The sequence below is a fragment of the Lissotriton helveticus genome, chromosome 2_1, assembly GCF_964261635.1.
Source record: "Lissotriton helveticus chromosome 2_1, aLisHel1.1, whole genome shotgun sequence".
NCBI lineage: Eukaryota > Metazoa > Chordata > Amphibia > Caudata > Salamandridae > Lissotriton > Lissotriton helveticus.
The window spans coordinates 1,059,712,475-1,059,737,276 of record NC_136059.1 but is presented as its reverse complement, the minus strand read 5'-3'; the positions used below and the strand labels follow the sequence as shown (position 1 = coordinate 1,059,737,276).

General features: G+C 47.8%; 1 protein-coding gene across 2 annotated transcripts in view; it reads left to right on the top strand.

Annotated features, from left to right (window-relative positions):
* The window catches only part of VPS13A (vacuolar protein sorting 13 homolog A), a 2,196,319-nt gene that overhangs the window by 367,465 nt on the left and 1,804,052 nt on the right, over positions 1-24,802 (top strand). For both annotated transcript variants that reach the window (XM_078675860.1, XM_078675861.1), the window contains exon 15: positions 7,755-7,884. In XM_078675860.1, coding sequence (XP_078531986.1) covers positions 7,755-7,884 — 130 coding nt within the window. The remainder of the gene's footprint in view (positions 1-7,754; positions 7,885-24,802) is intronic.

Genomic DNA, 24,802 nt, shown 5'->3' with positions numbered 1-24,802 from the left:
GATTCGCAGTATGGTCTGTGCCTCCACAGTGAATTCCATTAGTTACCATGGTATGGGAGGGAAAGGGATTCTCATGAGAAAGTGATTAGTTTCTTTGCCAGGTATCATTTCACAGCTTTGGTCCTCAGTGTTTCCTCGGCAAGTAGCCTTATCTTTTGGTCCTTTTTAAGATCAAACTGTCTACTTTCAGTAGGTTAACTATTCTGTTGTACAGTAGACTATGTGTTAGTCTTAAGAGTGTGTGTGTGCTGGGGGTGAGGTTCTTTTTTCCTTTGGTGGCAATCTCTTCAGTGACTGTTGAACCAGATCATGTAGGTCTCTCCATCTCCTCTATACTGCCTATGCACACTGCCTGAACTTCCTGCGATCAATTTGCATGGCCAAAATTGATGTTTTCACTTGTGCTGTGTAGCCAGATGATGGCACATTGTTAGAGCACTGTTCCCTAGTTCTTCCCCTTTGGTGACCTTCTCTCTTCACCTGTACCCAACGTAGTTGCTGTCATTCCCTCCCTACGCTTCCTCTGTATTGCAGATGCTCAAGTCTCTCCGTAGCCTTCTTACGTCGCCTCTGCACTGCCACCACACTCAACTATCTGTCTCCAAAGTGTGCCAAGATAGCGATCGCCAGCGTTTGGTGATTCCGAAAACGTATTTTTTTTTATGTCAGATGAGTGCTCATTCTAAATGTCCTTGGCTAAATATAATTTAAATGGCACGAACAACGTGAAACTATATCTGCCATGTAACGTCCCAGTTCACCCCTCCTTCCCATTTAGTAGTGGAAATAGTTAAACTGATAAATTCTGACATAGAGCTATATATAACCTCTTACTATGAAATATATTGATTATTTATATAAGGCATCATTAAGTGAAAATGTCCCGCATTTAGATGTTGGATAGGTAGGATGCCGAGGTAGAATATCAAGAGGTGAACACAAAAAGTGAATAGTGAGGTGGCAAGGTGATTTTGAAATGACAATTGTTATCACACAAACTGTACTAGAATGATAATGAACTAAAAAACACTCAGTTCAAAAGAAGAAAAAACATCACTTCAACCTAAGATAAAAATAGGCATTGTTCTAGCAGGTAACTGGATAGTCTTGATAAGCAAAAATCAATTTAATGTACTCCTAAAAAGCTTACCAGCAGATAGCTTTGACTAAATGTGTAAGGATGTGTTTGTTCAGTGTAATTCTTCTGTTAGTTCTGCGGAATGCAAGCCCCTTTACTATACAGTGTGAGTGTCAACTCAAGAAATGCTGTCTTGTTAACGAGGACAGTGCATGCACAGCATGCAGATAATGACCTATAGAAGAAAAGATGGCAGATTACTTGCTGCAAAAATATACCAGCAATAATAGGTAGGATTCAGTGTTCACATACACAACCACAAAGCTGGCTTTTAGCAAACAAGCTTAGAAAAGTACATTACTCTTATATCCAATTCTCCGCCACTTATTTTCAACTTTTGAGACAGCCACCAAGAGGTTGGCCTTGAAATTGTGCACAAATATGTGAAAGGAGCTTGAAGACTCATTGTCTAATTTCCCTATGGGCTTCTTTCAATTGGAATTATATTATATGTAAAATTATCCCAGCAGCTGAAGAGCTGTGATTTTTTTATTTTCATTTATAAACTGCATTTATCTGACGGTATTCTGTACCTTACGTTCTATGGTAGTCATGGGCACTGTTAGCACAGTATTAAGTTTTAATAAAATGAATGAGGTTTTTGTTTGGTCCTATCACCAGGAAATCCATCAACTTTTCTCATAGCCTATTCTACGCTTCAACAAGCTAAATGGTTAAACAATTTTATTAACCAGACCCTGTAGTGGACTGGAAACTGGCTGAACGTGTTACACAGTTGCTGGGGGTTGGAGCCTGGAACCTAACAGGCTTTTCAGGTGTGGCGATATTTAGGCACAAGATCGTATAGCACACTTCCAGTTGGCAGTGGAATTCCAGTTACATAAGCCACAGTTTTATAAATATTTACAACTTTACCTCAATAGAGTGAACTAGAGGCAGTCCCGTACTTAAAGCCCCTCAAAATAAAACTAACTATAGAAGCTTTGGGCATAAGAGGATTTCCAGATTTTACATAAACCTGGTTCTGTATACCCCAGACCCATTTGGGGAGCTTCAAGCCTGATGGGCCCTAGGTGCAGAGGTGATAGACATTGAAGAATGTCAAGAGGTTATTATGGCTGCCCAGTCTTAGCTATTCCCTCCGACCTCAAATTAATCCACTTTAATTATGTTATGTTATGTTATGTTAAAAAATTTATACCGCGCACGTACACCGAGACGGTTTCTTGGCGCTCATAACAGACATAGCTAGCCAGGGCAGGAGAGTTACTCAGAAGCCGCCTTGAAAAAGTGTGTTTTGAGGGTTTTGCGGAACAACTCATATGAGGTAAGATGGCGAAAGGAAGAAGGGAGGGAATTCCAGTAGGAGGGGCCTAAAAAAGAAAAGCATGATCCTCCATGTTTTTTACGGCGGAAAGATGGAATGCAAAGGAGATTATTGACGGAGGACCGTAGATTGCGGATTGGGAAGTAGCGCTTAAGTTTGGAGGAAATGAAAACTGGGGCCTGGTCATGCAAAGATTTGAATAGGGTGCAGCCTAGCTTAAAGGAGCATCGTTTAGCCACTGGGAGCCAATGAAGGCTCCTCAGAAGGGGGGAGACATGCTGATGTTTGAGTTGGTGGTACACCAGGCGTGCTGCCTGGTTCTGAATCAGCTGAAGTTTGTGAAGCTGATAGGCAGGAATCCCCACATACAGAATGTTGGCGAAGTCGATTCTGGAGATGACCAGAGCCAGTATTACTAGAATGAGTGCCTCTCTAGTTAGAAATCTACAGATCTTGCGGATCCTGCGTAGCTGGAAAAAGCAGGATGATGTTACCGCAGAGATCTGAGGTTTCATGGAGAGATCCTCCGAGAAGATCACTCCTAGGCTTTTCACAGAGCTGACCGGGCGGGGGGGGAGGCCCAGAGAGGGAGGCCAATAGTTGGCATCCCAAGGACTGGAAGGACCGCCTACCAGGACAAGTTCCGTTTTAGACGGATTCAACTTGAGCTGGCTGTGAGCCATCCAGTCCGAGATGAGTAACATGGTTGTTTGGAAGTTGAGGCGAGAGGAAGGTGTAGTGTCCAGGGGAAAAATCAGTTGTAAATCGTCGGCATAGTTGTATATTGTAGCAGAAGAATGGCGGAGAGAAGCCATGAGTGGTTGCATATACAAATTGAAAAGGAGGGGAGAGAGAGCCGAACCCTGGGGAACACCACAGGTGAGGGAAAGAGAAGAAGCAGAGAAGGTGGAAAGGTGGACTGCCTGGGAACGGTCCTGCAAGAAGGATCGAACCCAGTCGAGGGCAGTGCCCCGAATACCGGCGTTTCTGACACGGTCGATCAAAATAGTGTGATCGACCGTGTCAAAAGCCGCCGACAGGTCTAACAATACGAGGGCCTGGGAGATATTGTTGTCAGCTCCAGTTCGAAGTGTGTCCATCACGGCTGCAATCACCATTTCCGTAGAATGCAGGGGGCGGAAGCCCGCCTGCAGGGGATCAAGAAAGAAGGAAGACTCAATAAAAGTGCTCAAGCATTTAGTGACGTAGGTCTCTAAGATCTTTCCCAAGAAAGGGAGAAGGGAAATCGGTCTATAGTTGCTTAGCACTAGGGGGTCCGCGCTGGGCTTTTTCAGGATGGGTAACACTACCGCCTGCTTGAAAGCTTCAGGGACGACGCCTGATGTTAAAGAGGAGTTGAGAAGGGCTAGAGCAGGGTCAGGGCAGTGCATAAAGATTTCTTTGAAAATGTGTGGGGGGCAGCAATCCTTTGGAGACCCGGAGCTAACTTTGTGAAGAAGACTGTTGAATTCGGTGATGGAAATAGGAGGGAAGGATAGAAATTTCTGAGAATTTTCCGGGGGGAGGGGAAGTGATTTGGAAGGGGAGGGTGGAGAAATGTTATTTTTAATGGTGGAGATCTTATCTAGAAAGAAAGCATTGAGCTCATCACACAAAGCCTGAGTAGGAACAGGTGGGAGGGTGACACGATCGGGCAGGGAGAGCTCATTGACTATTGAAAAGATGTCTTTGGCTTTTGAAGCCGACGCCAGGATTTTACCAGAGAAATAGGAAGTCTTAGCCTCTAGAATAGAGGATTTGTATTTGCTAAGTAGGTTGGTAAATTCGGTCTTAAGTGCTGGGTCATATTTATGGCGCCAGCGCCGTTCGGCCTGCCGAAGAGCCAGTTTGTCTAATTTCAGCTGGTCCGTGAACCAGCGCTGGGCGTCGTGGGGGCGTGAGACTTTGATAGCCTTTAGAGGGGCTACAGAATCAGCAGCTGTCTTCACCCAGTATTCGAGAGCGGAAGCTTGGTCCGAGACAGATTCAGAGGCTGAGGGGGCTGAAGTCGCCAGAAGGGAATGGAGTATTGACATGTCGGCATTCTTCCAGTTGCGAGCTGTGATGCTAGCGGGGCGCGGGGGGCGAGAAAAACTGGGAAGATCAATGGAGAAAGAGACAAAGTAATGGTCTGACCAGGTGCAGGGGGTGATCAAGGGAGGAGAATGATCGAGATTGGCAGTCCAAACCTGGTCGAGTATGTGCCCCTTGCAGTGGGTGGGGGCAAAAATCAGTTGCTGACAGTTCAGGCTAGTGAGGGTGTCTGAGAACAGCTTAGAAAGTCGGCATTCTTGGGGGTCAGTGGGCCAGTAATTAAAATCTCCCAAGATAAGGATTCTGGAGTGATTTATGAGAAGCTGGGAGAGAAGTTCCCCAAAAGCTTCAGCAAAAGCCGGCATGTAGGTGGGAGGTCTGTACATGAGGACACAGATAAGGGAGGTAGTGGTTGAGCGGAGCTGGATGACGAGGGTTTGAGAATTGGGAATGGGAGTGCAGTTTAAGGTGGAAAATACGTGTTCCTTGCGAATAATAGCTGCTACTCCTCCGCCAGCTTGCCCCCCGGGGCGATTAACATGAAGAATGTAATAGCCGATGGGGAGGGCGGCCAAAATATCGGGTGCAGAGTCCTCCGTCAGCCAAGACTCAGCTAAGAAGAGGATATCTACATTAGTATCTTCTAATAAACAGTAGATTTCTAGTTGGTGTTTCACCAAGGAGCGCGTATTCAAGTAAAGGATGGTAAGGGTGCAACTGGCGGGTATAGGTGATGGGGGATTAGCGAGAACATGGGAGGGAACAGGTCCAGGCAGGGGAGGGAAAACCAAACAGGGGGTGGTGGAAATGCCGCACGCATGAGCCCGCCTGGTGGCTTCGGGTGGCAGGGGGACTGGGTGTTGAAGGGAAAGCAAGTCCGCGGGCGAGTACCTGAATGTTTGGGCAGAGTGAAGGGCCGCAGGGCGCAGCCGGCCGCGGACGGGCGCAGACGGGCAGGACTTTGGCTTGACTTCGGCGCGAAGTCGGCGCTCCCGCTGCGCTCGTCCGCTGCGCTTCCGCCATGCCGTCATTTCATATGACGAGGGCGTAAAACCACTATACCGCTAACCTGCGCTGGGTGCGTCAGGGCGGAAGTGGGGAAGAGGAATGCGGGCTATGGCGCTCCAGCGTACGACCCTCCGCACAAACGGCACTCAGCCGGGGCGGACCGGGGTCAGGAGCGAGGGAAACAGGTAAGAATGCCCACAGAGAGCAACAACAAAGCCAGTTGACGTTATAACAATGAGAATTGCAATAAAAACATGTACAGCGGTAAATGCGGAGGAGCCGCGATAAAAAGCTATTTAGTCAGCTAGTTCCAACACAGAGCATAAATAACACATGGCAGCCTGGATCGCTGCGTCTGTCAACTGTGACCCGCGTTGACTGCCCAGATATACTCTGTGATCAATAACCACTATACCGCTAACCTGCGCTGGGTGCGTCAGGGCGGAAGTGGGGAAGAGGAATGCGGGCTATGGCGCTCCAGCGTACGACCCTCCGCACAAACGGCACTCAGCCGGGGCGGACCGGGGTCAGGAGCGAGGGAAACAGGTAAGAATGCCCACAGAGAGCAACAACAAAGCCAGTTGACGTTATAACAATGAGAATTGCAATAAAAACATGTACAGCGGTAAATGCGGAGGAGCCGCGATAAAAAGCTATTTAGTCAGCTAGTTCCAACACAGAGCATAAATAACACATGGCAGCCTGGATCGCTGCGTCTGTCAACTGTGACCCGCGTTGACTGCCCAGATATACTCTGTGATCAATAACCACTATACCGCTAACCTGCGCTGGGTGCGTCAGGGCGGAAGTGGGGAAGAGGAATGCGGGCTATGGCGCTCCAGCGTACGACCCTCCGCACAAACGGCACTCAGCCGGGGCGGACCGGGGTCAGGAGCGAGGGAAACAGGTAAGAATGCCCACAGAGAGCAACAACAAAGCCAGTTGACGTTATAACAATGAGAATTGCAATAAAAACATGTACAGCGGTAAATGCGGAGGAGCCGCGATAAAAAGCTATTTAGTCAGCTAGTTCCAACACAGAGCATAAATAACACATGGCAGCCTGGATCGCTGCGTCTGTCAACTGTGACCCGCGTTGACTGCCCAGATATACTCTGTGATCAATAACCACTATACCGCTAACCTGCGCTGGGTGCGTCAGGGCGGAAGTGGGGAAGAGGAATGCGGGCTATGGCGCTCCAGCGTACGACCCTCCGCACAAACGGCACTCAGCCGGGGCGGACCGGGGTCAGGAGCGAGGGAAACAGGTAAGAATGCCCACAGAGAGCAACAACAAAGCCAGTTGACGTTATAACAATGAGAATTGCAATAAAAACATGTACAGCGGTAAATGCGGAGGAGCCGCGATAAAAAGCTATTTAGTCAGCTAGTTCCAACACAGAGCATAAATAACACATGGCAGCCTGGATCGCTGCGTCTGTCCGTGAATTAGTTTCACAGAGATATTTTTTTTCACCCCAATAGGTTGTTGGGGGGTTGATTGCCACTTTTTATTACATGTTACATTGCATATTAATTTCGGCTCATGCAGAGATACTTCTAGATGATACATGATACACTCATGGACATCCTAGGTACCCACCAGTACCAGACCTCAAAGTGATACCGTTGGGTATAATGGAGCAATTGAAGATATGAGATGATAGAGAATTTTGACCGGTTTAATACTTTTGATGGCTAAGAGAGACGAGCACCTAAGATTGCAGACTGGTTCCGAAGAATGGATTATTATGCAGCAGCGGAAAAATGTGTATAAATGGAAGAGATTGGCGGCGAAATACCATAAAATATGTGGTCCGTGGACAAGCACTAGTTTGCCGTTTGCTATCAGATTGGCATCATTCACGCATATCACTGAGGTGCTGTGGTTGGTTTGGACTTGCTCCTGTCTTTTCCCCTCTGAACTGGTCACACTGTATCGTTCGTTTACTATTTTGCCTTTAACTTTAAATGCTAAAAAAGGATTATTAAAAAGTGAAAAACAAGGTTTTGGTACAGAATCACAGGTAAAAAAATGGAGACCTCAAGTAAAAAGAATTCTGTTGTGCAGAGAATGTAAAACTATTGCAAGGAAGTAAAAAAAAGAACTAAAGTTTTGTGTAGAAGAACACGAGTAATAGTACAACTGAGAGTGGATATCATAGTATATGCAATCGAACCATCCTTTGCACACAAAAGTAGAAAACGCTTTTAGAGCTTGGCTTGATGCATGGTCCCTGTTGACGGAGTATTTCTTTTTAAGGCTGTTTTATCCTTTTGCATTAGGCCTCCAAAGCCGGACTGAAGATTTATAAGCCAGGAGTGAAAGATGAAGATGAGAACAAGGGGTGGTTTGGCTGGATGTGGGGCTGGTCAGGTGATTCAAATCAACCCCAGCAAGAAACTAAATCTGGAAGTGAGTAGTCTTTATTTTATTTCATTTTTGTTTCAGTTTAATTTGTAAATTAAATGAATGTGTTGATCATATTTTGATTTAATGTTTACCTCATAATGTTGTGAGACTGATGTTCTTAAGATTCACATTATAATGTTATATATTGAACCAGGTGAATATGGACCATATTGCAGCTGACTAGGGAACATTTTACATATTCATTTTAACTGCAGCACTGCTGATGCTTAAGAGACCAAGAAAGCTTATCAATCTGCCATTTTATGTTGTATATTGGTTCCAAACCCATCCTTTTTTGTGAACTGGCTTTTCAGATTTTAGTATTTAAAGCAGAGGAATGAAATTGAACTTCAAAGAGGCAGACTACAGCTCCACGACTGAGTATTGCTCCATTACAGCCGTGGAAAACAATCTTTGATAATAACTACTGGAGTGGAGTTGCAGTGAATAACGGCATAATGAAAAGTCTGTGTAGACGAGAGAATGACAATGGGACCCATTGTAACGAAAAAACTAGAAACAAGCTTTTATTCTGTTTTTGCAGACTTGCATTTAGTATATAATGATTATACAATTCTCACTTTTTGTCATTTTGTCAAGTAAAAAAATACAAGATTCTTAGGCGAACACTGGTATAATGCTGCCAGTCAGCTTTTAGTTCAACTGCTGCAGGATACTAGCTCAGTGAAGTAACCTAGAATATTCCTCAAGATGCTTCTTCCATTTTTTCGGTCTATGAATCTCTCTCATCTGAAAGAGACACGTTAGTGATAGATTCCTTACCTTAGAATTTCCCCAGGCGTCAGACTGGATCCGGAAAGTTTTGCTTAGGAGTACCCCTGCGCGTCAGTAGGTGGCGTCCTGCGGCTCCACGTCCGTCACTGGCGACGTCAGCGCCGAGATGACATCACGGAGAGTACTTGGGCGCCACCCATGCGCGCTGACGTCAGTTCTTTCTTTTTCCGCGCCAGCAAGCACAGATCCGGATTGAATATGTACCTTAGTCACTTTTTTACTTCTATTTGAGACTTTTGTCTCCCCCCTTTTTTCTCCTGGTGCACGTAGGGATGCCTGGCTTTAAGTCCTGTGGGGCCTGCCGCCGTAATATGTCAGTGGCAGACCCCCACGATGCTTGCCTCTACTGCCTGGAGACTGATCACAACTGCTGGGACTGTCGAGCCATGGCTCCAAAGGCCTTGATGGAGCGGCGCCGGAAATTGCTGGAAGTCCGGCATTCGTCACGCCGCCGCTCTGGGTCTAGGGGCCATTCCCGGGACCGGTGCCGTCACGCCTCGGGCTCCAAGTCTTCTTCTTCGGATTCTGGTAAGCGACGTCATAAAAAGAAGTTGAAGAAGCGTGTTCGCTCTCCAACGTCCCCCCCGTCACTCCTCGAAGGCAGACGAGGGGAACAGGGGCACACTGCCCCTGCGGCTCCTCAGGAGCCTGTGAGTCCCACGGTCTACCCACCCTACCATGGTCCGTCGGCGACTCCCGAACAGGTGCAAGTGTTTCTTGCTGCCATGGACTGCCTTTTTAGGCCTCGGGCTCCTGCCGCGCGCCTTCGCACCCTGTGGTCCTGCATCCAGATCCCGTCGGCCTGGCGGTTCTGCCAGCGGATCTAGCCTCGGCGCCACAGGATCCTACGCCGTTGGCTCCAGCCCCGGCGCCATGAGGTACCGCGTTGCCGGCTCCGGCCCCGGCTCTGCACTGGGTGCCGTTCATTCCGCCCTTGATCCGGTTCCAGGACCATTTTGTTCTGACATGGGATCTGTGGAGAAGTGTGGCTCAATGGTTAGAGCAGGCAGACCTTGATGCAGAGCTCTGGCCAGGGACCAGGGTTCGATTCCCGCCTCGGCGGGTCTCCGGCTCATTAATTCCCCTGACTGGATATTCTCGACTCACTGCCTGTTCTGATCATGGGTCCCACGCTGCAACTCTGGGCAATAGCTTGCTTAGTCTCCACAACGGCCCCAAAAGCGCTGGGATGCCTGGCTGCACCTGGGGGTGCCCAGGAGTGGACATTTCCCAGGAAAGCCAGGAAGGGTTCCTAAGCGGTATACGGACAGCGCCGGGACACCTCCGGTGGAGGTAGCTGTGCGCTTTACAAATTCCTACATTTACATTTACATCTGCATTGGAAGACGGCGCCGGTCCGGCCCCGGCGCCGTTTGTTTCCGGCGCCATTTGTCCTGTCTCCGTCTCCGGCCCTGCCGCTGTGACCGGCCCCTCCTATGCCGGAGGCGGAGGAGGACTGGGAAGGATCCGAGGACCCCATTGCCCGGCAGTGTAACTCCGAGCAGGATTGGGTGGATGACCTGGAAGACGCCGGCGACCTCGATGTGTCTTCTGACCCGAGGTTTACCTCCCCTACGATGGAGGAGGGTGCATCCTACAAGATGGTGCTCCGTTGGGCTGCTGAGGCCCTCAACCTCGACCTCCCCTCACTGGCTCTCAAAACCAACCTCCTCACTGAGGTGCTCCAAATGGTGTCTACTTCGTCTGAGCTGTTGCTTACCTTTAATGACGCCTTTACCGAAGTCCTCTTGGGCACTTGGTTGCGGCCGGCCATGGGGACCCCTGTGGATAAGAATGTCGCCAGACTCCACCGCCCGGCGACCCCGCCTTTCTAACCACTCATCCCACGCCTGAGAGTCAGGTCATCCAGGCCTCGATGTCACAGAGTGCCTTTCCCACGACCCCGCCGGATAAGGACTCTAAGAAGCTGGAACAGTTTGGTAAGCGGTTGTTCTCTCCGGCTAGCTTGGGGCAGCGGTCGGTGAACACCGCCTGGTTATTGGGCCGCTACTCCCACACAGTTGGGGATTCTGTTGCTCAGGTGTTGCCTGAGGAGGTCCAGGCTGTCCTTTCTCAGGCGATTGCTGAGGGTAAGGATGCAGCTAAGTACGTCATTCGGTGTAGTTTGGAGACCGCCAATTCATTGGGCAGGGCGATTTCTACGACTGTGGCGTTGCGACGCCACGCCTGGTTGCGTTTGACTGGGTTCTCGCCCGATGTCCACGGCTCGCTCATGGACATGCCCTTTGATGGTACCCGCCTGTTTGGCGATAAGGCAGACAGTGCACTGGAGCGCTTTAAGGACTCGGGGCCACAGCCAAGTCCTTGGGTATTTCTGGACAGAACCCGGCCACACCTGGTTTTTGTTCCTTTCGTGGCCAGGGCAGATGCCCCCAGGCACGTTTCTTCAACAAGCCTGTGCAGAACCAGCCTCAGCGCGGCCGTGGTGGCGGTTTCCACAGGGGCGGGTTGGGGAATCATCGTGCGGGTCAGTCAGCCTCCACCCCCGCTGCTCCTCCCTCCAAACCTTCATAGTCCGTCCTTCGTGGAGCACCCCACGCCGGTGGGTGGCAGAATCAGCCACCACCGCCACCACCTTTACCACTGGCGCGATATCACATCGGACAGGTGGGTGCTGCAGATCAACCGCAAGGGTTACTCCGTTCCCTTTCAGTACCACCCCCAGACATGCCACCACGGTGCCACCGCATGTCAGGGGATGTATTTGGTTCTTCTCCAACAGGAAGTCGTGGCCCTCTTGGCCAAGGGGGCCATCGATTGCGTTCCTGAGCAGGAAGTAAGGAGTGATTGTTATTCCCACTACTTTCTGGTCCCCAAGAAGGACAAGGGGGGGCCTGCCCCCCATCTTGGACCTCCGGGACGTCAATCGCTTCCTCCGAAAGGAGAAATTCAAAATGCCCAAAAGGTCTTGACTACCCTCGATCCTGGAGACTGGATGGTCGCGTTGGACTTGCAGGACGCTTATTTTCACATCCCCCTTGTGCCGGCCCACCAGCGTTACCTGTGGTTCACGGTAGGCCAGGAGCATTTTCAGTTTGCCGCTGGTGCTTGATGCATCACGAATGGCGTCTGAACTCGGACGTGGCGCAAGGTCTCTTTCAGCAGTGGGGAGAGCCTTGGTTAGATCGATTCGCCACCGAAGAGAACACGCAATGTCAGCAGTTTTGCGCGTTGGAATTTCCGAGGCGGCACTCGCAATTCTACTCGCAATGCTTTTCGTCGCGAGTGGATTTGTGGTCTATTGTACGCTTTTCCGCCTATACCACTTCTGCCCAGAGTGCTGAAGAAGATTCGGCGCAACCGGGCCCAAGTCATCCTTGTGGCTCCGGATTGGGCACAAAGATACTGGTATCCTGAGCTACTCAGCATGGCGATCGATCCCCCGATGCAATTGTCTCTTCGGGAGGATCTTCTGTAGCAGCAGCAGGGGACGGTCCTCCACCCGAACCTGTCCAGCCTCCACCTCCATGCGTGGAGATTGAGCGGCAACAGTTGACAGCTTTCGACCTTCCTCCCGAAGTCTGTGATGTCATTTTGGCAGCCAGGTGTACCTCGACTAAAATGGTATACGCCTGCAGGTGGAATAAATTTGTGGCATGGTGCACAGCAAAGGCTGTGGATTCCCTTTCTGCCCCTCTTTCCGATGTTCTTTTGTTCATTCTTTCTCTGGCCCAGCAGGGCTCTGCTCTGGGCACTATCAATGGCTATCTCTCGGCCATTTCCACCTTTCTACGGCTTCCTGATCAGCCTTCTCTCTTTATGTCTCTGGTTGTTAACCGTTTTCTGAAGGGCATTACGCACACGTTCCCTCCTGTGCCGTTCATCATGCCTCAATGGGACTTAAACCTTGTCTTGACGTTTCTAATGTGCGCTCCCTTCGAGCCCCTTCATAACTGTCCCTTGCATCTTCTCACCTTAAAGACTGCTTTCCTGGTTGCTATCACCACTGCCAGAAGAGTGAGTGAGCTTCAGGCTCTTTCTTCCAAACCTCCATTCCTTTCTGTTCATCCGGACAAGGTGGTTCTGAGGACCCGTCCTTCTTTTTTGCCAAAGAATGTCACGCCCTTCCCCATCGGACAGACCATCACTTTCCCCACCTTTTTTCCGCCTCCTTCAAGGGAGGAAGAGAGGCTCCACCGTCTGGACCCAAAACATGCGCTCGCATTCGATCTGCAGCGTACACAAGAGTTCCGGGTGGATGATCAGCTCTTTGTCGGCTACGTGGGCGCCAAAAAAGGTCGGGTGGTGCACAAACGGACTATTTCCTGGTGGGTTGTTTTCTGCATCAAAGCATGTTACTCCTTGACCCAGAAGGAGCCTCCTGTGGGGCTGCGTGCCCATTCCACCAGGGCAACTGCAGCCACTACTGCCTTGGGACGCCGTGTTCCCTTGCAGGACATTTGTCAGGCAGGTATGTGGGCCTCGCACACGTTTACCAAGTACTACTGCCTTAACAGTCCAGTCCTGAGAGACGGCTTCTTTGGCGTTCTGAGCTCTGTGATTTTCTGGTGTAGTAATGTTCGCAGACCTACCACCGGGTTGGTATTGCTGGGGTATCTATTCTAAGGTAAGGAATCTATCACTAACATGTTTCTTACAGATGCACAAGTTACTACTTGTGTAAAGATAAATCTGTAAGAGACATTAGTTAGTGATAGATTCCTTGCTGCCCCGCCCATCTTCTCTGTTCTGTGACCTGTTTACTAGGGTTAAGGTCATCCCTTTTAGGGCCCTAGTTTTCTGCGCCAATGGTCAGTATCTTGCATAGCTCAGCGTTCCTGGCGCAGAAAGTCGTGTACAGAACTAACGTCAGCGTGCATGGGTGGCACCTAAGTACTCTCCGGGACGCCATCTCGGCGCTGACACCGCCAGTGACGGACGCGGAGCCGCAGGACGCAACCTACGGACGCGCAGGGGTACTGCTAAGCAAAACTTTCCGGATCCAGTCTGACGCCTGGGGATATTCTAAGGTAAGAAATCTATCACTAACTAATGTCTCTTACAGACATATCGTTACACAAGTAGTAACTTGTGCAATAAGCTTTCTCTCCCTGATAAGGTATAAACTGGTCATATTGTGGTATATATTGGGGCATTTTGTGCCAACTGTTTTATTTTTACAATTTCAAATATTACATTCAATAAGATAGGTCTTTAGGGTGCAATCTGATTCTCTCTTTTGCTTTTTCTGTCTCGCAATTTTTATGAGTGTACCCTTCGCCCCCTTCCCTTTGTTTATTGTTAATATATATATATATATATATATATATATATATATATATATATATATATTTTTTTTTTTTTTATATGTAATATCTTTTTCTAGATATAAATTTTTTTAATTTAATGTTTTTTTTCTGGATTTCACATTTTTTATATGTTATTAATTCTGTAATTTATTTCATGTTTTGTAATTGAATTGCGGATAAGACTAAGTGCTGCTTTCCTCCTCTTTCAGAAGAGCCCCCTGCTATTTCCCCCTCGGAACACAGGTATTTTGGTGATGTCGGTGATGACATAACTGTTGTCACTCAGACCCCCTGGATTCTTCCTCGTCCTCTGGCATGTTTTTTCCTCTTAGCCTCGCTTCAGAGGCTAACTTGGCTTTTGCTGAGCTTTTCTGGAGAGTTCCTGTGGTTTGCTGCTGTGGAGTTGACCATTGACCCCTACTTGCGGAGCTTCTTCAGGGCCAGATGAGAACTGAACCTGTGCTCCCCTTCAGTGAAGCCCTCTTTGATATTTAGTTGCCCTTGTCAACGGCAACTGTGGACTGGTCTATGGCACATAGGCACCATCCTGAGACCCGCCCTGCCTTTCCCATCATCCAGTCCGTGCAGCTTTGGGATTCGGCCTGCTACAGCCTCCCCCGACATCAACACAGTGCCTGACTCTCTCCCCAGACTGGGAGTCTAAAAATCTAGATGCACTTGATCGATATCTCTTTTCTGCCACCAGCTCCGCTTTGCGATCTCTTAATACAGCTTGTGATTGTTTGTGGCCGTTTTTCTCATCTGTTGTGGGATGTGGTCTTGCGCCTTCTCCTCTTCTACCCTGATGACTCTCAGAATCACTCTTAATCAGCTGGTTCAGTATGGCCATCAGGCAGCTAAATTGCTGATTCGTTGTGGCATGGATACCACAGATTCCGTTGGATGAGCCATGGCCCTTTCGCTACCTCTTTGCCGGCATTTCTGGCTACGCACCTCTGGCTCCTCTGAGGCTGTTCACTCCGCCTTGGTGGACATACCTTTCGATGGTCAATATCTGTTTGGCTCTCAAGCTGACTCCGCTTTACGCCACTTTCGGGATATTTAGAGTGGAGCAAGATCTTAATCCCTGATTACGATACTGTGAGAGGGTGGCTCACCATATGGTCTACTCAAAAGTATCTTTATCCTGAATCCTAGATTTAAGTCTAAAAAAATATTAATTGTGCATGGAAATAGCTCAATGACTGTCAGAGTATTAAGAGGCACACAAATGGAGCCGAATATACAGATAGAGCTAAGCATATCAATTTGTCAAACACAGCACAAAACATCAACTAATACATAGCATATGGAAACAAAGTTGTGGTTGTTGATGACAAATGGAACAAAAGTGACAAACTAAAAGCTCACAAAACCCCCAATAGTGGTGATCACAGACAGAGAGATATCTAAGGGGAGAGGAGCTGGCCTAACTGCTAGGTCTGTCGCCCTCAAATCTGGGGAACTGGGTTCTAGTCTTGGCAATGACAACAAATCACTTAATCTCCCTGTGCCTAACAATAATGAATGTGTCCTCATGTAATGCAACTGGTGCTATGTAAAGCGCTCTGATCCATGATTTGGGTCAAGTTTGCGCTATATAAAACTCTGTAAAATAAATAAATAAATAAAACTATACCACAAAGGGGTATAGTGTGCAATAAGTCCAGTGGGTATCTAGAGGTTATACAGAGGCTTAATAGACAACACTAATATTCTCTTTTGTGGTAGTGTGAGTGAGCAGTTAGGCTTATCAGAGGGTTATGTTAATGCATTTGTAGCAATGAATGAGACACACACTCATAAATATGAGACCAATTTATAAAAATAGTACTTTGGTATATTTATTTACTAAGACCACAAAACGTTCATAGAAGCAAATACATTTTTAAATAAAAAATACTTTTCAGTTTCAAAAGTGTACACAGGGCAATATTCAGTCTTTGCAATGTTAACCTATGGGAGGAAAACAATAATGCAGTTTTGCAGGTAAGTACACAACTTACAGGTCCAGTCTTTGGGTTATAGGGTCAGCAGAGGGCAAGTTTCAGGGAAGCACCAACACTGCACCCCCAGCGGCACAGAGGTGGCCGGGTGCAGAGATCAAATTTGGAATTAGGGCCCAATATTACCCTGTGGAGACTGGGGGTGCTTGAAGACATGCTGCTTGCAGGTGGGTAAAGTGGCAGCTGGGTTCAAGCTTTGCAGATTTAGGCAAGCACAGGGGGGCCACTGGGCAACATCGAACATACACCACCAGCGGCACAGGGGTTGGCTGGGTGCAGGGTGCACACACGGTGTCGGGCACCCAATGCAAGTAAATGGAAGAACTCTGTTTTGAAAAACAGCTGTAGGCATCGGACCGGATGCTGCACGAAGAACACCATTGACAGCAGAGGTAAGTTGAGTTGCTGTAGGTCATAGGGACACCCTATGTATCCTTCATGGACATATTTTATTATACAGTGTCTCCTTCTGTATAGGTTTATGTTTTTATATATCATGTGACCAAGACCGTTGAGTCGAACGAAATGCGTTATGGCGAACGGAGGAAAATAAAGAGTAGAAGCTCCAAATAGCGGCAGTCTCGTTCTTGTGTGGAAGCGAGATATCTGCTCACACAGAAAGCAAATGAAGGAGACTATCCCCGGCCAAACTGAGTAAGAGGGAAATAAGAGGACGCTATAAGGGAGAAAATGGGTTTCTGTTGCAGTACCCCCTCACAGTTTTTGCCTGGTATATGGTGCAACTTTGACTGATAGTGTGCTGGTCCCTGCTAATCAGGTCACCAACACCAGTGTTCTTTCCCTAAAACTGTACTTTGTTTGCCACCACTTTAGTTACACCAGTAAGTCCCTAGTAAATGGTACCCCAGGTACCTAGGGCATTGGGACTGAAAAGGGTACCCTAAGGCCGCTGCACCAGTTGTGCCACCCTAGGGACCCCTCACTCAGGCCACACAAACTGCCACTGCAGCCTGCATGCCTGGGTTAAGACAAATACAACAAAATTGCATGGCACACTGCCCTGTGTGCCATGCTAAACAGCACTGTCTCAGGTATAGGTAAGTCACCTCTCTTGCATGCTTACAGGCCTTACAGCAGGGTGCACTATATCTTAGGTGTGGGCATATCTGCATGAGCAGATATGCACCTACAATATATGTCTATTCTTATATATTGTAAGTGCCAGGGAGCCATAGAAATTACATGGGCTGGGAACTTGACAACTCAAGTACTCCAGTACCATGATCGCTTCCTTGTACCCAGGAGTGTTTTGTATCAAACAACTCCATTTAATAAACCCACACTGATGTCTGTGTTGGATTTATTAAACCATATACTCAGAGGGCCCCTCAGAGGAGCCCCCTGAAAACGTGCCTACCCTGGTGTGTTCATTGACTGCTTCTTGTCAGCCTGTCACCACCAGACATGTTTCTGGACCTATGGGGTGAGAGCCTGTTGCTCTCTGGGCCCAGAAACGAAGGGCTTCCTGGGCAAAGGTGTCACACCTCCTCCCCTAGGCAGGCCCAGTGCACGACAGGGAAACTTCAAAGGCCTGACACATTTATAATGCGACCCCCAGCCTATGCTGCTAGCAGGAAATGTCAGTTCCCGGTTTAGACCTTGTCCGTCTCTTTGCATGGGTGGCCTACGCGGCTGACCCTTTCTCTTCTATGCCTCAACATTGCCTGTTTTTATCTGCTTCTGACTTTTGCAAAGCTGCTGTTGCTTTTCGCTTTTGGATTGGAGACGTGTCCATGACACCGCTGATACCAACCCCAACGTTTCGTTACTGGCCTGGCTGTTCTTTAGACATGCCTTCTGCCCCCTGTGGGGATTTATGACTTTTTTCATCTTCTGTTTCTTCTCGGACATGGGTTTCCTGACCATCCTCTCTGAGTTTTTTCGTGCGGAGGTTGGTGTTCTCTTAGAATTCTTTTCCGGGTTGTTTCCTTCTCTTCGTGCAAGTGGTGATTCAATTCCACACCTTGGTGGGTTTGTTTCCCTTGTACTAATGAGGATACCAAATATGATCTTGGATGACGCCAGGATCCTCACTCACAAAGTTATGTCGCTTGTTAGCAGGGTACAAGTTGTTCAGTGGAAATTAGAACTTCTTTTGCTCTGGCCTCCACGTTTGTTAGGCTGTAGACACCACCTCCCCATCTGTTACTTTGGTTCTTTACACTGGTTCTTTGGGTGAACCTTCACTTGTGGCATTGGTCTTCCCATGCTATATTCTCCGTCTTTTGTCAGCCGGTTCCCTTCTCTGCTTATTCTTTCTTTTAAGATGGCAACTAGCTATTTAATTAGGCCCTCCTGTGTTAGCCTCATTCAACTTGACCTCTTTTTCTGGTCCTCCTTCGTAGTCTTTATTTCTCTATTCTAGTGGGGTTGTTTCTCCCCTGTTGTTCTCCTTTCAATTGTCTCTCGACTGCCTGATCGTAACCGTTCAGTCGGTAGTGTTGTTTTCTTTCTTCTAATTGTTTTTTCAGGGGTGCGTTCTTTTCCTGCACCCCCCCTATCCCTTTTATACGGGGCCATATGGCTAGTTGTCCCATCTTTGGCCCATGACTGATGTTGTGGCCATTTCTATGTACCCTTCTTAGGGACATTTTATTACATAGTGTAACTTTTTGTATGGGTTTATGTTTTTATATATCATGTGACCAAGACCGCTGAGTCGGTCGAAATACGGTATGATGGACGTAGGAAAATAAAGAGTAAAAGCTGCAAATAGTGTCTCCCTTGATCTTGTGTTGATTCGGGAGAAGAAGCAGAGACCACTGGCGGGATTCAGGGAGGCATTTAATTTCGAGGCTCACAGATGGGCAAATGCATTTCGGCAGTAAACTCCGCCTTTTTCAGTGCCAGAGGTGAGGTTAACAAACCGTGCAGTTCAACATACAGATTTTAAATATCCCACTGCATCCGCTTACGTGATTGGTGACTCCGCCCCAAAATGAGTCTCAATGTGGCGAGTTAAGATAGCGCCTACAGGTCCCAGAATGCCACAGTTCTGTGGGATGTAATGTGGGTGGGGAGGTAAAGTCACGAATTTCACAAAGTCACCAGGTCTGTGTGCCCTCCAAAACTGCATGTCTCCTCTGGTCCCACATACCGCATAAACCCCCAAAACCCGAACAGGATCTTTGGAGTAGGAGGTTTGGGGATGAATCCTCCAAACCCGACGTGCAGGCAAATTGCGACAACACCACTTCGACTTCTCCCTGAAGTGGGGGTGGGGTGCAGCCAACAATCCAGTAACCTGGAACAAAGGAATCCGCCGAAACAGAAGCCAGCAGCACTGCGCCCAACTTGAAATGCGGGGGTCTCTCAGCGCGATGCTGGCCATCACGCAAACAATATCCAAACAGCTCCTCCGAAAGAAGAAGCAGAGACCACTTGGGGGATTCAGGGAGGCATTTAATTTCGAGGCTCACAGATGGGCAAATGCATTTCGGCAGTAAACTCCGTCTTCTTCAGTGCCAGAGGTGAGGTTAACAAACAGTGCAGTTCAACATACAGATTTTAAATATCCCACTGCATCCGCTTACGTGATTGGTGACTCCGCCCCAAAATGAGTCTAAATGTGGCGAGTTAAAATAGCGCCTACAGGTCCCAGAATGCCACAGTTCTGTGGGATGTAATGTGGGTGGGGAGGTAAAGTCACGAATTTCACAAAGTCACCAGGTCTGTGTGCCCTCCAAAACTGCATGTCTCCTCTGGTCCCACATACCGCATAAACCCCCAAAACCCGAACAGGATCTTTGGAGTAGGAGGTTTGGGGATGAATACTCCAAACCCGACGTGCAGCCAAATGGCGACAACACCACTCCGACTTCTCCCTGGAGTGGGGGTGGGGTGCAGCCAACAATCCAGTAACCTGGAACAAAGGAATCCGCCGAAACAGAAGCCAGCAGCACTGCGCCCAACTTGAAATGCGGGGGTCTCTCAGCGCGATGCTGGCCATCACGCAAACAATATCCAAACAGCTCCTCCGAAAGAAGAAGCAGAGACCACTTGCGGGATTCAGGGAGGCATTTAATTTCGAGGCTCACAGGTGGGCAAATGCATTTCGGCAGTAAACTCCGCCTTCTTCAGTGCCAGAGGTGTGGTTAACAAACAGTGCAGTTCAACATACAGACTTTAAATATCCCACTGCATCCGCTTACGTGATTGATGACCCCGCCCCAAAATAAGTCTCAATGTGGTGAGTTAAAATAGCGCCTACAGGTCCCAGAATGCCACAGTTCTGTGGGATGTAATGTGGGTGGGGAGGTAAAGTCACGAATTTCACAAAGTCACCAGGTCTGTGTGCCCTCCAAAACTGCATGTCTCCTCTGGTCCCACATACCGCATAAACGCCCAAAACCCGAACAGGATCTTTGGAGTAGGAGGTTTGGGGATGAATACTCCAAACCCGACGTGCAGCCAAATGGCGACAACACCACTCCGACTTCTCCCTGGAGTGGGGGTGGGGTGCAGCCAACAATCCAGTAACCTGGAACAAAGGAATCCGCCGAAACAGAAGCCAGCAGCACTGCGCCCAACTTGAAATGCGGGGGACTCTGAGCGCGATGCTGGCCATCACGCAAACAATATCCAAACAGCTCCTCCGAAAGAAGAAGCAGAGACCACTTGCGGGATTCAGGGAGGCATTTAATTTCGAGGCTCACAGATGGGCAAATGCATTTCGGCAGTAAACTCCGCCTTCTTCAGTGCCAGAGGTGAGGTTAACAAACAGTGCAGTTCAACATACAGATTTTAAATATCCCACTGCATCCGCTTACGTGATTGGTGACTCCGCCCCAAAATGAGTCTCAATGTGGCGAGTTAAAATAGCGCCTACAGGTCCCAGAATGCCACAGTTCTGTGGGATGTAATGTGGGTGGGGAGGTAAAGTCACGAATTTCACAAAGTCACCAGGTCTGTGTGCCCTCCAAAACTGCACGTCTCCTCTGGTCCCACATACCGCATAAACCCCCAAAACCCGAACAGGATCTTTGGAGTAGGAGGTTTGGGGATGAATCCTCCAAACCCGACGTGCAGCCAAATGGTGACAACACCACTCCGACTTCTCCCTGGAGTGGGGGTGGGGATGCAGCCAACAATCCAGTAACCTGGAACAAAGGAATCCGCAGAAACAGAAGCCAGCAGCACTGCGCCCAACTTGAAAGGCGGGGGTCTCTCAGCGCGATGCTGGCCATCACGCAAACAATATCCAAACAGCTCCTCCGAAAGAAGAAGCGGAGACCACTTGCGGGATTCAGGGAGGCATTTAATTTCGAGGCTCACAGATGGGCAAATGCATTTCGGCAGTAAACTCCGCCTTCTTCAGTGCCAGAGGTGAGGTTAACAAACAGTGCAGTTCAACATACAGATTTTAAATATCCCACTGCATCCGCTTACGTGATTGGTGACTCCGCCCCAAAATGAGTCTCAATGTGGCGAGTTAAAATAGCGCCTACAGGTCCCAGAATGCCACAGTTCTGTGGGATGTAATGTGGGTGGGGAGGTAAAGTCACAAATTTCACAAAGTCACCAGGTCTGTGTGCCCTCCAAAACTGCATGTCTCCTCTGGTCCCACATACCGCATAAACCCCCAAAACCCGAACAGGATCTTTGGAGTAGGAGGTTTGGGGATGAATCCTCCAAACCCGACATATATATATATTCGCGGAACTTCGTTGCTTCCTCTGCTGTCTTTAGGAACAAAACGAAACCGGACCCATTCAGGTAGTTTGAGAAGTCTTTATTCGTGCAACACCTTTGCCGCCATGACGCGTTTCGGGCCCTCGAGCCCTTGATCACATGACGTAGATAAAAAAATACCACCACCTTTTAAAGTGCAATCATATATGTATATATGACTGTATCCTCTTTCACACCAAAAAGAGCAGAGGCCACATCGGGGGAAACAGCAAGGAAGCAGCTTTAATGGCATTTAAAATGGCGAATGCATTTCGGCTAGTATTGCCTTCCTCAGCGCCCAAGTTGTTCACACTGCTTCCAAGTTCGCATAATGTTCAATCCTGCCGCCCACTTTGTAGTAGAAGGTCGGCTCCGCCCCCTATGACGATGGTACACCACCTGTTGCAGCCTACCGTGTAGCGCTAAACTGCAACACCCAGAATGCACAGTCCGGATACCAGGTAGGTGGTGATAGGAATGGAAACCCGGTGGGGTGGGCGGAATGTGGGATTTGCGGTAATGAAAGTCCAAAGGTGATCCATATATATATATATATATATATATATATATATATATATATATATATATATATATATATATATATATATATATATATATATATATATATATATATATATATATTAGTGCTATTGAATCTAGGCATGATTTTAGGAGTATTGATTCTAACTTAATACTCAGTTACTCCCATTTTATCAAAAAAGTGAAAGACAGGAAAGATGTAGTAGTAAGATGGTCAGACAAAGCCAGTAATATAGTCTTATGGCCCCTTGATATGTATACCAGTGAGCCCCAAAAGCAACTTCAAGACAAAGAATGTTACTGCAAAGCAAGCCCAGTGAGTCTAAAAGAAACAAAAGAGAAATTTCATAGCGACTAATACAAATGGAGAGGTCTTGGTCTGATATCAAAGGAGGAATTCCGATATGTAAGAGTAGAACATCCAGTTACCCCCATTTTATACCTTATCCCTAACTTCCACAAAATGCCCAGAATCCACCAGGGAGACCTATAATCTCTGCTATATGGGGACTATTTGAGAATACCTCTAGATACATAGATCATTTCCTCCAAGACCACGGACGGAATTTAGCGTCCTTTATAAGGGACACAGGCAACTTTCTCCATAGAATATGCAGTATCACGTAGAATGACTCCTAGGTCCTTATGACGATGGATGCCATGGCACTGTATTCGAGCATCAGGTATTCTGAAGGTATCAGAGCTCTTAAACACTATCTCAACCCTAGACCTATACATCTTCACCAACACACACTAATGCTCATTGAAATGACTGAGTGGTGTCACAACAGTAAATTTCATTTTGAACAACAGACATATAGACAGATCAGGAGGACAGCCACGGGTACCTGCCGCACCCCCAGCTGTGCATAATTGCATATGGGCTGGTGGGAGGGGCAGGTGACCGCGGTTGTGTATGCAAATTAGTATTCTGAGAATATTGTCCTATGGACTAGATATATCGATGACCTGTTTATTTTATGGTAGGGGTCATCCGAATACCAAGATCATTTGCAGAGAAACTTAATACCAGTGATCTGAACCTCTTGTTCATGAACACCATTAGTAAGGAGGAAGTACACTTTTTTAGATCTAATGGTGTATGTGAAGCACAATAAAATACATACAAAGACATTTAGAAAACCTACATCAGGTAACTTTCACCCGACCAGATACAAAAACGGTGGGCCAGATGTATCAATAAACCGTTTTGCGATTTCCTAATTGCGAATCCTTGCGCTTCACAATTAGGAAATCACAAAACGGCATATATGAAAGTGTTTTGAACACTTTCTCGGATTCCTAATGGGTCTCAAAAGACCTACCTCATGAATATTCATGAGGCATGTCGCAATTTGCGACCCATTAGGAATCGCAAAAATCACAGGGATAGTGGCCTGCTGAGATCAGCAGATCACCATGTCTGATTGCTTTTAAATAAAGTAATAGTTTTTTTTGTAAAGCAGCCCGTTTTCCTTCCATAGAGAAAAACAAGATAATTTACAAAAAGAAAAATGAAAAGCTTTCTTTTCATTTTTGAAGAGCAGGCAGTGGTCCGTGCTCTTAAAAAATGCTCTTACAAACATTCACAAGGGGTAAGGGGTGCCTTGGGGACCCCTTCCCTTTTGCAAATGGGTTACAACCTACCTGAAGTAGGTGGTAAAATAAGAATGTTTTGTGACCGCATTCACGGTCACAAAACATTCATACATACCCTTAGGATTCGCCCTTTGGAAGGGACACCCTAAACATGCCCCTTCATAATAGCGAAGCGCAAACCTCATCGTAACAGGTTACTGAATCGCAAATTAGGGTTTGCTACATTAATTGGCGGCTCAAGGGTGGTAGTGTGCGCATGCAGGGCTCTGCTTGCGCAGTCACACGCCCATTTTTTACAACTTTTAAAAAAAGTTTAATTTTAACTTCGTTTTTATCTTTATGTGCTTACTAGTGTTACCTGCTGCTGGGGAATCGTTGTGCTGACTCCCTCCCCTACTGTGTCACTCTGGCTGGGTCCGTCCGTGCGAGCGGACCCGCCATCTTGGGAGGGGTAGTTGATCCGCTCTAGTGTTTTCTGACACCAGCTACTTCCTGGTTCTCCTGAGTTCCTGGGGGCATAAATTCACCTATGGTGCGAGCGCGCATTACTTAATTGGCGGCTCAAGGGTGGTAATGTGCGCATGCAGGGCTCTGCTTGCGCAGTCACACGCCCGTTTTTTACAACTTTTAAAAAAAGTTTAATTTTAACTTCGTTTTTATCTTTATGTGCTTACTAGTGTTACCTGCTGCTGGGGAATCGTGCTGACTCCCTCCCCTACTGTGTCACTCTGGCTGGGTCCGTCCGTGTGAGCGGACCCGCCATCTTGGGAGGGGTAGTTGATCCGCTCTAGTGTTTTCTGACACCAGCTACTTCCTGGTTCTCCTGAGTTCCCGGGGGCATAAATTCACCTATGGTGCGAATGCGCAGTCGGCGCGCCAAAGGCGCGCCAAAGGCAAGCCCGTCTGAGCTAAGGAAGCGCTCAGCGCTAAGGAAGCGCTCCGCGCCATTCACGCTGGTTGTTTGGATTTTAATGGAGGGCCTTCAGGGGGCATAGGCAGATTGTCAAGGCAGATGCTTCT